Genomic DNA, 12,370 nt, shown 5'->3' with positions numbered 1-12,370 from the left:
TGAGCTCCTTAAATTCACACACACACTCACACACACACACACACACACACACACACACACACACACACACACACATATATATATATATATATATATATATATATATATATATATATATATATATATATAGGGTGTCCCAGCTATCTTGTCCACCCAAAATATCTTTGGAACAATAACAGCTATTGGAAAACGACTTTCACCGGTATCAATGTAGGGCTGGGGCGCATGAATGTACATATTTGGAAACATTCTAAAACGAAAACATATGTGTTTTTTAACACAAACTTATGTTTTTTTAAGTGGATCTCCTATATCTTTTCTTCAGCAATCCATAGCATGACAAAGCACATACACAATGGCGTTGATTGCATCGCAATGTTCCCATTACATCCCGAGATATTGAGACGCGAAGCTGACGCTTGAAACACCCGACATGCGCTGCTAGCGCACGTCCTGAGGCTCGGGCGTGAACACCATGCTGTAGGATGGCAGCAGACCGTATTATTCGTTTCGGACCTCTTGATAAGTATGGAAGTGTGATTACGCATGTCAATCACATCGCGAATACGGGCAGTATGGGGTTCACGCCTGAGCCTCAGGACGTGCGCTAGCAGAGCATGTCGGGTCTTCCAAGCGTCAACTTCGCGTCTTAATATCTCGGGATGTAATGGGGCTTTGTCATGCTATTGATTGCTTTCGTTTTAGAATGTTTCCAAATATGTACATTCATGGGCCCCAGCCCTACATTGATACCGGTGAAAGTCGTTTTCCAATAGCTGTTATTGTTCCAGAGATATTTTGGGTGGACAAGATAGCTGGGACACCCTGTATATAGCACAGAGAGAGAGACAGAGAGAGAGGGAGAGGGAGAGGGGCATTAGCCTACCATGTTCCAACTACAGTTTCACCTTCGGTTGCCAGAGAAAAGTGAGAAATATGACGTAAGACTTAAGTGATAGTATTGTCATTCATTCCATCTCACAGCAGTTTAATGTCACACCGTAAGTCTCAGCCCAATCACTATCTGCGACTTTCTTTCGTATTTAAAAATGGACTCTGTAGCGAGTATCATGGAGATGTCATTGTTTGCCACTTTCTTCGCTGCAATTCAAGATAATCTGTCGTATCTAAGTGGAACTGGCACCTTGGGATCTACTGAAAATATGTATTCTGAAATCATAACATGTCAGATTTCTTGGAGTCAGAAACAAATTTTGTGTTACCGCACCTCTCAATGGCTGCCTATTGTTCTAATCCAGTTGCCGTAACGCATTGTCAAACTATGTGTAGTATCAACGTTTATGCAAACTTTCGCTGAAGAGCTAAATTAATGATAATATAATGATCCAATACTTCCGCCATAAAAATGGAAGAGCCGGGATTTCGATCTTTGCAGAATGCAACCTTCAAATGATTCCAAATCATCCAGATGTTGCCTTTGCTGTAAAAGGACGATGTTGGAAGTTTAAGACCCCATTTCAACAACATGCTTTACAGATCACAACCTGTACCAATAGTTTTAACAATAACTTACGCCACAAAACGCGATCTTGAAATGTTTAGCTCATATCCTCATATGTTTGCTTAAGAGAGGAGCACATTATACAAGAAATTTTAAAAAAAAGCAGTGCTCCCAACAGTATTAGACAACAGTGTAAAACACATCATAGAATTATGGATTCTTGTGAATGTGAAAAGAAAAAGACACGCACCTCATAAAAGTGAAAATCGCTTCGCGAGTCTCTCCTGCAGCCCGTGTAGTCGATGCAGTACATCATCTCAGCGTTCTTCGGCCAGCTCCGAATATATTCGTCGACTTTCTGCAGGCCGAGATCGGGAGTGAAGTCACTGACGGACGGCCACTGCACTAAGCATTTCGGTGTCACAATGTGCTTCCGAAAGTCTACGTTGACACCCTGTCTTCTAATTTCCTCGACCGCCGACTCCAAGAGATTTTCGATAAAATCTCTGGCGATTTCTTCTACACTTAAACAATATGGATCTTTCTGATAACTGCCGTTAGTTGAAACGTCGTTCATTTTTAAGCGGCTAAGAGCAAGAAGCGTTGTGCTTTTCTTACAAAAACCGATCGAACTTTTATGTTTATCTTTGCCATCAGCGATAATTATACTTCTCTGTCAGAGATAGACGCAATATACTGGCGAGCGAACATTCAATCTAATTACGAACTTCTGGTTATCTGTTTACTAGTGAAATACCTGAACACTACTCGAACAGGCCTACTGAACGAGGCCCACTGGACCCGCGTTCGGGCGGACGACGATTCGAATCCGCGTTCGATCCTGCAGAATTTTCTAGGATGCAGGCCATATTTAGGACCAGCATCTAATAAGTGAGAGATCGCGATCATGATTCACTGTAACTCTTGACCTTTCGCTCGTCCCACTATCTAGTAACGTCTATTGTTACTATATATGCACGACGGGTCGTGAGGCTACAATTTAATCTGGCGGTTCCATTTCCAGTCAGTTTAATATAATTTCTAATTAATTATGTTTTTGTTTCATCCTTATCTTACCATCTTGTTTCCAAGCTGATAAAAAGATGGTTAACTTTATTATATTTATTTTGCGAACGGTGATCGAAAACCTCATTAACCCTCTTGTTAAGTCATTACAGTTTCTAATAACGAAATAGGATACTGCTTTGGGCTCAGTGCCACGTAATATTTTTTGAAACACAACATTTTCGTCTTTGACAGTTTAAAAAACCACCATAAATGTTAATGTATCCATACACACTGTACGATAACATTTACTGCAAATTTGTTTACATACAACAGGGGTGTATACGGCCGTAGGAAGTTCTATTATTTTCTCTCGTACTTCATGCAGTTGTTAAGCATCACGAAGAGCTATGGCTAGTTCTTGGGACTAGTTTGTAGTTCCTCGCGGATCAATACGTTAGCGCTCGTATAGCCCAAGTCAAAGATCACGTGATTGCTCGAGCAGCGATCGATACTTTGAGCTCTGCAGCGTATAGCGAAACTTCGAGCCTGTTAGTACGTGAGCATCGTTTGCCCAGCCCTCCTATTTACTATATTTGTTCTGGCACCAATCATTCAACGTAGCGCAGATAGTAAGTTTCAGTCTTTGCAGCAGCAGCATCGAGACAGAAATAACACCTAAGTAACCAGTATTAAGATAACATACGTCTCAAATCCTGGTAGAGGACACACATTTGCATAACAGTATTATTTCCTTCCGTCATTTTATTTTCTGTAAGGACATTGTTCTGACAAATGACTACCAGGAACGGTTTTTGATCAACATTATTAATGGAGTATGGAGTTAATTCTTCTGGTAATAGTGCAAACTGTGTCTGAAAGACAAGTAATTCCTTTTTCACAGGGAACTGGTCCTTGAAAAGCAAAGCAAGAAAGAAATAAGAAGGTAAGATATTATGCTCGGACAATGCATAATTTGCAATCTTTTCGTACTGTTGAATTCAAAATTATAGCTACCTTCACATACTTATTTATATTCTGCTAAGTGAAAGATGAAAGTATGGAAAACTGCGACTTAAACGCGAAACACATATAAAACCACAGTCCTACTGTTTTCTGAAGCAGTTGGCATTTTGAGGTACGACAATTACGGAATAACGACGTTAACAATTTCAAAATCTGTTATAAAAGCGTAATACTCATCTCATCATACTCCCCGCAAACGTAAGCTAATTTTAACGTCACACGCCATATCGAAGGCGGAAAGAGCTGTCTATCCACTTTTTCGATCGTACTGTTTACTATAATAATTCGTCTCAGTGGAACTGAAGAGTACGCTGTGTCTTCACTGCAGGATGCGTTAACCTCGAAGTTACGTTGTTTGTAAATGTGTCAAGTACTGCATTCTTTACTACATTCCTGTGACCTGGACTGTTGATAAAAGAGAGATTAAAGTGTTTGCAACATATTATTCCGAAAGTTAATGAAAACGTTGTGTCGATTATTTTTCCTAATATGTCTTTGTCAACATTGAATGTGAGACAATTTGATGATTTACAAACAAAAAACAAGTTGAAGCCAGTCAACACAGGACCAATTTAACGTATATATTCAACGTTGTTCATTAAGGAGTCTTAACAAAGTAAGTATATTTTAAGAAACTCTGGACATTAGTTTCAGGAGTTGGTCTGCAGCTAAAAGCGGTGGTTAGCCATTTAGCCAGACGAATTGAAATGGCAGCTCAGTTAACTTATTTTCTATAAGTAAATGCTGTTTCAAAACGACAACACACTGAGCATCTCTCGAAAACGTATCGGTTTTGATACAATTTGTTGCAATAAAATAACGAAAAGTCTCAAGGATGGCTGACACTAATTTAACTTTTAATTCTTATGCTAATGTGTCAGTCTTTTCTACACTTTTTATTCAGCGTAGTAGTTTGTTTTACCAGCGGGCTAACGTGTCTGAGTATTTACTGCATTTGCATGCTTAATTTGTAAATTATTGACGGTGACAACTCACTTCTGACAGAGCACTCTTGTATGTACACAACATCAAACATTACAGAACACACTTTTATTAATCTAATAAGGAAATCACAGAATCTTTTTGAAAGGAGAAAAAGGATTGGGGACCAGACGCAAACCAGCAGTCCTCCCCCCTACAATTTCACACTCATAACCACTACCCCACTAAGACGTTGTGGATTGGCTCTGAGCAGTATGGGACTCAACTTCTGAGGTCATTAGTCCCCTAAAACTTAGAACTAGTTAAACCTAACTAACCTAAGGACATCACACACATCCATGCCCGAGGCAGGATTCGAACCTGCGACCGTAGCGGTCTCGCGGTTCCAGACTGCAGCGCCTAGAACCGCACGGCCACTTCGGCCGGTGACGTTGTGGAACAATAGGCTCTGTACTGTAACATACAGCTCCTATAAGCTTTATGTAATTATGTGACATTTAATTATAATGGAAATGAAGTCCCATGCTTCTTGACAGAGCGTAGGGGAACGATGCGGGGGACCCGCACAGCCATATTAGCCAAGGTCCTAATGGAGGTAGTTTGCGGTTGACTTCCTCCGACCGTAATGGGGATGAATGATGATGATGGAGACGACACAACAACACCCAGTCATCTCGGCAAGTGAACATCCCTTTCAATATATTTAAGATATTTATTGCTTTCAAGAATATAACGCGATATATGGAACGATAAGTATTCTCTGAAACAGTATTAACTTGTAGCGACGTCAGGCGTCAGACGAAACAGATGTCAGTTAATCAGCTGATCGTCTAAATAAAGTGCTGAACAGAATTATACGTCGCCCGTATCTTATTCTCGCTGCGGACAAGAACACGATAATGAGATCGCAAGTACAACACACACAACTTGCGACAGTGGTGACCCCGAAGTGATCGCAGCTAAACAGACAATAAATCAGCAGCAAAAATGGCTAGCAGCGAACTTCAAGAATCAGAAATTGGTGCGGGGACGGACCCGCCAACCATATCAAGAATGGCCGTGCGGCTACCGCCGTTTTGGCCCCACATCTTAGCATTATGGTTTGCACAGATGGAAGCGAGTTACCTCTGCGCCGGAGTGACCGTCGACTCCATTAAGTTCCCACTGGTGTTCAATCAGCTGCATCACAGCTATGCAGCTGAGGTTCACGATATTATAACTTCACCTCCGAACGTGGTATCAAGCGCGAACCCTGTTGACATGCGACGGCCGATCAACTGATTACCTGACATTGTTTCGGCTGACTCCTGACGTCGCTACAAATTCTATGGCTTTTCAATTTTACCACATGTGTGAAATTGCTTTTATTGTTTGATACATACTGCATAATACGAACTGAATTCCATGCTCTTACGACCCTAAACGTGTTTAATCCATACTTCCATACTAGTATCAATCACAAGCCCGTCGCATTTTCGTCGATGAGCGTCACCCGTGTCTTATAGCGTCTGAGATGCTTGAAGGCTCTCAACAACGCCGTCATTTTCAGTCCTGTACGACAAATAGAAAATCGGTGCGTCCTGACGTTGTATGCAGAACGTGGATGCTTTTAGTAAAGCTGCATTTGATTATGATACGCGACGGCAGCTGTGGGTAACGGGCAGATACGTGAGGGCAGCCGACGCTTTTGGACATACAACCATTATATAGTTTGCACTGCTCTAAATCACAAATGCCGGCCGAAGTGGCCGTGCGGTTAAAGGCGCTGCAGTCTGGAACCGCAAGACCGCTACGGTCGCAGGTTCGAATCCTGCCTCGGGCATGGATGTGTGTGATGTCCTTAGGTTAGTTAGGTTTAACTAGTTCTAAGTTCTAGGGGACTAATGACCTCAGCAGTTGAGTCCCATAGTGCTCAGAGCCATTTGAACCATTTTGAAATCACAAATAATTTATTCTCTTTCTTCCTAAGTTAAACGCTATTTTTTTAATTTTAGAACGTCCACATTTTATTTCACACAGAAGAGTCAAAGAAATTGGTACATCTGCTCAATATCGTGTGGAGCCCCCGCAGGGCGAAGAAGTGCTGCAACACGATCTGGCATGGACTCGACTGATGTCTAAATTAGTCCTGGAGGGAACTGATACCATGAGTCCAGCACAAATCTGTAAGAGTACGAGAGGGTGGAGATCTCTTCTGAGCAGCACGTTTCAAGGCATACCAGATACGCTCAACAATGTTCGTGTCTGAGGAGTCTGGTGGCCAGCGTAATTGTTTGAACTCAGAAGAGTGTTCCTGGAGCCACTCTAGCAATTCTGGACGTATGTGGCGTCGCATTGTCCTGCGGGAATTGCCCAAGTTCGTCGGAATGCACAATAGGCATGAATGGATGCAGGTGATCAGACAGGATGCTTACGTATGTGCCACCTGTCAGCGTCGTATCTAGAAGTATCAGGGGTCGCACACCACTCCAACTGCACACGTCTCGCACAATTACAGAGCCTCCACCAGATTGAACAGTCCCCTGCTGACATGCAGGATCCATGGATTCATAAGGTTGTCTCCATACCTGTACACGTCCATCCCCTCGATACAATTTGAAACTAGACTCGTCCAACCAGGCAACATATTTCCAGTTATCAACAGGCCATTGTCGTGTCGACGGGCCCAAACGAGGCGTAAAGCTTTGTGCCGTGCTGTCATCAAGAGTACACGAGCGGGCCTTCGGCTCCGAAAGCCCATATCGATGATGTTCCATTCAATGGTCCGCACTCTGACACTTGTTGGTGGCCCAGCTTTTAAATCTGCAGCAATTTACGGAAGGGTTGCATTTCGTCATGTTGGACGATTCTCTTCAGTTCTTGCAGGATCTTTTTCCACAACAGCGATGTTGGAGATTTGATGTTTTACCGGTTTCCTGATATTCACGGTACACTCGTGAAATGGTCGTATGGGAAAATCCCCCTTCATCGCTATCTCGGAGATGCTGTGTCCCATCGCTCGTGCTATGACTATAACACCACGTTGAAACTCACCTCAGTTTTGATAACCTGCCATTGTAGCAGCCGTAACCGATCTAACAACTGCGCTAGACACTTCTTGTCTTATAAAGGCGTTCCCGACCGCAGCGCCGTATTCTGCCTGTTTACTTATCTCTGTATTTGAATACGCATCCCCAAACAAGTTCAAAAATCGTTCAAATGGCTATGGGATTTAACATCTGAGGTCATCAGTCCCCTAGACTTAGAGCTACTTAAACCTAACTCACCTAAGGACATCACACACATCCATGCCCCAGGCAGGATTCGAACCTGCGACCGTAGCAGCAGCGCGGTTCCGGCCTGAAGCACGCAGAACCGCTCGGCCACAGTGCCCGGCACGATACAAGTTTCTTTGGTGATTCAGTGTAGTATCGTCATCACTCATCGTAGCAAAACTATGGATGATCAACAGATTCCTTCCACTTGGGACTGGCTGTTTGTGTTTTCCTCGTCATCCTTTCATCATAATCGCTTCTCAAGTCACGGAAGTGGCGTCAGATAAAAGCCCTAGTACCAAGAGGGTCGATTATCCTGAATGGGGCTTCGCAGCCAATAAAGCTATGTACACATTTCATCTCATTTTACTGATATGTGAGCGCACGCGTGAGTAACAGCTTGAATACAATATTTATACTGTCCTCAACTTGTTTAATTCATACTTCCATACTAATATTATCAAACGCGAAAGCAACTGTCGGTTACATTTTCACGACTAAGCCGTTGAACAGATTTCGATGAGATTTGGTACGGAGATAGTCTGAACCACCTGGAAGAGTACAAGCTACTTTAGAAAGTAAAAGAAACTGACTTGAGATTGTGAAGTAGAGATTAGAACATACTTTTTTATATCAGTAACATAAACCATGTTAAAAATTATTCAGCTTGTTGTATAATGTGCACAGCGTATAAATGCCAACGCGCCTCCACATGCAATACGCAGCAGAAAGGCTGCACATTCCGCATCATCGTGCGGTGAGGCAGGTGGGGGAAGCTGCACATCATGAGCTTTGCTTACCTGAACAGGAAGACGCGTAAGGACGGTTGCAATGGATTACTTACTCATATTCACTCATAACAAAACTACTGATATGCTAGTGCAGCTGTGCGTAACAGCTAGTGCAGGGATAGTTACATAGAAGGCGTGTGTTACATTTTGAATAAAAATGCTGTAGCTTACTCGTAAATGTCATTTAAAAAAAAGTGTGTATATTTGGGTCTGTTGTCAGATATGCTCTTTGTGCTGACAACTAGGTTTTTCTAGCTGGAGATAGGAGCTTGCCGCAAAAGCTGAAGTATGTATATGAAAGTTGGGGACTGACAACATCCAGAAAACTTAGTATTAGCAGTAGGAGGAAGAAATGCGGAAGACCTAGAAACTGAACAGACAAAAATCAAAGGACTTCAGGTGCTAGGGAGTACCGCTACCATCCAATAGCAGGACAGTCGATGACATGAATAATAAAATGAGCTACGGGAAAAGATCGGTAAGGCAAGTCAACTGCCTTCTCTGGAATGGCAATTTAACCAGATGCAGGTGTGTGTGTGTGTGTGTGTGTGTGTGTGTGTGTGTGTGTGTGTGTGGGTGGGTGGGTGGGTGGGTGGGTGGGTGTGTGGGTGTGTGGTGGGTGTCATGCCGCCTCCCCCCCCTCCCCAAACAAAAGGAAAAGGACTGTACTAACCACTGACGTAAACATATTATTATGTGTCGGTTGAAAGATTTTGTATGTTTTATTGTTATGATGTGTTGTTATAATTTTAAGAATCTGCGGCACTTTAAATGTGGAGGTGATCACATATTGTATTTGGTGGGGGAAGCAAGGACGCCCATATGATGGTATGTGGGGCTTGCTAGACCTATGGGTATGGAGTATTTAAAATATTTTGGTGCTACTGGTGACTTGTAAGTAGTCATAAAAAGTTCCAGTTACGAACTTGTTGAAAACCTGCTTAGTACCGACTGTTAAACTATTTTCTTTGAAGATCTAGGTTTTTTCCTTTCTCTGAGAGGTGGCGCGGGGGTGGCGATCCGACCCTTGCTCCAGGGAATGGTGGTCCTTTGGGGGAGGGGGTTGGACAGTCGCCGCTCCCACACCTCTAGAACCGAACCCTGGACCCGCGTATGTTGTAAGGTTACAAAACGGCAAAGCGAGCCATCTACAGATCCATTGTTGAGAGTATTGATACCATATGGTGCAGAGAAAAGGGAGCAATTAAAGTGAACAGCACTGAAAACTGGCCTTCGAAAATGTTATGCCATTTCGAGGACACACCTTGAGAAAAATGGAACAATTAGATTATGGCAGTCGGTATAACGATAACGTATGCAAGAGAAACAAAACAGTTTTTCTGGCTCGGTAGTCTATAAGTAGTAAATGACAATGAGTAACCAAAAACACTGCAACACTGGTAGGCAGGCGTCTTTCGCCAGGCAGGAGACCGGTTTAACAGAAAGTGGCAGAAATATGGAGAGAAACTGCGACAGGCCTACACAGGGTGACGGAAAATTTCCACCTTCGGACTACGAAGCGCGATTCCTTACATTCTAGCAACACAAAAATATAGGTCACAAATTCTCGTCCTGCGCATATTTCGGGTAGTAAATGGACGTAAAAGCTTAGCAATCTGGCAACACTGTAACCACATGTATAGTAACTACCTCTGTCAGCTTATAGCAGTAGTGTTGTGCAGATGGTGCAGTGGATAGTGTTTTGGGTTAGTATGCAGGAGGTGGATGGTCTGATTCTGGGTTAGGGCGTATTTGTTTTTATTTGCTAAATGTGGTCTGCGTGGTGCATTATCTGGCATTTTAATCGTCATACAGCGATTACGACAGGACTTCTACGGAACATTTGTGGTTATGCACTACGAACACAGAAATGGAAGTACAATAGTTTTCATGAGTCAGTTTTTGAAGAAGCCAAAGCACACCGAGAATTTGTTTCACACTATTGCAACTACTACAAAAGTGAAATGAGACTAATGGAGTGTAGTAAAATTAAGTCTGATTAATCTGTTGGAGCTACACTGGTGCCGACAATAAAAGCAACACACACAAATTTCGCAATGTTGCGCTTATTTTGCAACAAAACTGGTGAGAGTAAAGTAGAAACAATGAAAAGAACAGAGAACGTGAACAGCTGCAACACGCATAACGGTAGACAAAAACGTTCTTCACTTTCTGCAACTTAACAAGTTTGCACAGGCATTCCGACAACTGGTTAATGTGCTCAGTATGGAGTGTGACCCCCTCTGGCAGCAGTACAGGCTTGACAACGATGGAGCATGCTGTGAATGATGTCATCAGTCCAATGCTGAGGCAATCACGCCCAAGCTTCCTGCAGAGCTGCCCGCAGTCTTGGAGAGTGGTTGGTGGATGATGACGTGGTGCAAGCCGTCTCCCTGGTGCATCCCAGACACACTTTAAGGGATTCAAATCGGGAGAGCAACCAGGCCACGCCACGCGTACAGTATCTTGCGTTTCCAATAAAACACCAACCACCCATGGTCTATAGGTTGTTACAAAAAGGTATGGCCAGACTTTCAGGAAACATTCCTCACACACAAATAAAGAAAAGATGTTATGTGGACATGTGTCCGGAAACGCTTAATTTCCATGTTAGAGCTCATTTTAGTTTCGTCAGTATGTACTGTACTTCCTCGATTCACCGCCAGTTGGTCCAATTGAAGGAAGGTAATGTTGACTTCGCTGCTTGTTTTGACATGTGACTCATTGCTCTACAGTACTAGCATCAAGCACATCAGTACGTAGCATCAACAGGTTAGTGTTCATCACGAACGTGGTTTTGCAGTCAGTGCAGTGTTTACAAATGCGGGGTTGGCAGATGCCCATTTGATGTATGGATTAGCACGGGGCAATACCCGTGGCGCGGTACGTTTGTATCGAGACAGTTTTCCAGAACGAGGGTGTCCCGACAGGAAGACGTTCGAAGCAATTGATCGGCGTCTTAGGGAGCACGGAACATTCCAGCCTATGACTCGCGACTGGAGAAGACCTAGAACGACGAGGACACCTGCAATGGACGAGGCAATTCTTCGTGCAGTTGACGATAACCCTAATGTCAGCGTCAGAGAAGTTGCTGCTGTACATGGTAACGTTGACCACGTCACTGTATGGAGAGTGCTACGGGAGAACCAGTTGTTTCCGTACCATGTACAGCGTGTGCAGGCAATATCAGCAGCTGACTGGCCTCCATGGGTACACTTCTGCGAATGGTTCATCCAACAATGTGTCAATCCTCATTTCAGTGCAAATGTTCTCTTTACGGATGAGGCTTCATTCCAACGTGATCAAATTGTACATTTTCACAATCAACATGTGTGGGCTGACGAGAATCCGCACGCAATTGTGCAATCACGTCATCAACACAGATTTTCTGTGAACGTTTGGGCAGGCATTGTTGGTGATGTCTTGATTGGGCTCCATGTTCTTCCACCTATGCTCAATGGAGCACGTTATCATACAGGATACTCTAGCTGTGCTGCTAGAACATGTGCCTTTACAAGTACGACACAACATGTGGTTCATGCACGATGGAGCTCCTGCAAATTTCAGTCGAAGTGTTCGTACGCTTCTCAACAACAGATTCGGTGACCGATGGATTGGTAGAGGCGGACCAATTCCATGGCCCCCACGCTCTCCTGACCTCAACCCTCTTGACCTTCATTTATGGGGGCATTTGAAAGCTCTTGTCTACGCAACCCCGGTACCAAATGTAGAGACTTTTCGTGCTCGTATTGTGGACGGCTGTGATACAATACGCCATTCTCCAGGGCTGCATCAGCGTATCAGGGATTCCATGCGACGGAGGGTGGGTGCATGTATCCTCGCCAACGGAGGACATTTTGAACATTTCCTGTAACAAAGTGTTTGAAGTC

General features: G+C 43.5%; 1 protein-coding gene across 1 annotated transcript in view; it reads right to left on the bottom strand.

Annotated features, from left to right (window-relative positions):
* Positions 1-2,039, bottom strand: part of LOC126484710 (A-kinase anchor protein 14-like) — a 101,210-nt gene extending 99,171 nt beyond the window's left edge. The window contains exon 1 of the mRNA XM_050108306.1: positions 1,713-2,039. Coding sequence (XP_049964263.1) covers positions 1,713-2,039 — 327 coding nt within the window. The remainder of the gene's footprint in view (positions 1-1,712) is intronic.
* Between the last annotated feature and the right edge of the window lie 10,331 nt (positions 2,040-12,370).

This window comes from Schistocerca serialis, chromosome 6, assembly GCF_023864345.2.
Source record: "Schistocerca serialis cubense isolate TAMUIC-IGC-003099 chromosome 6, iqSchSeri2.2, whole genome shotgun sequence".
Taxonomy (NCBI): domain Eukaryota; kingdom Metazoa; phylum Arthropoda; class Insecta; order Orthoptera; family Acrididae; genus Schistocerca; species Schistocerca serialis.
This window is presented reverse-complemented; position numbering and strand designations above follow the sequence as displayed.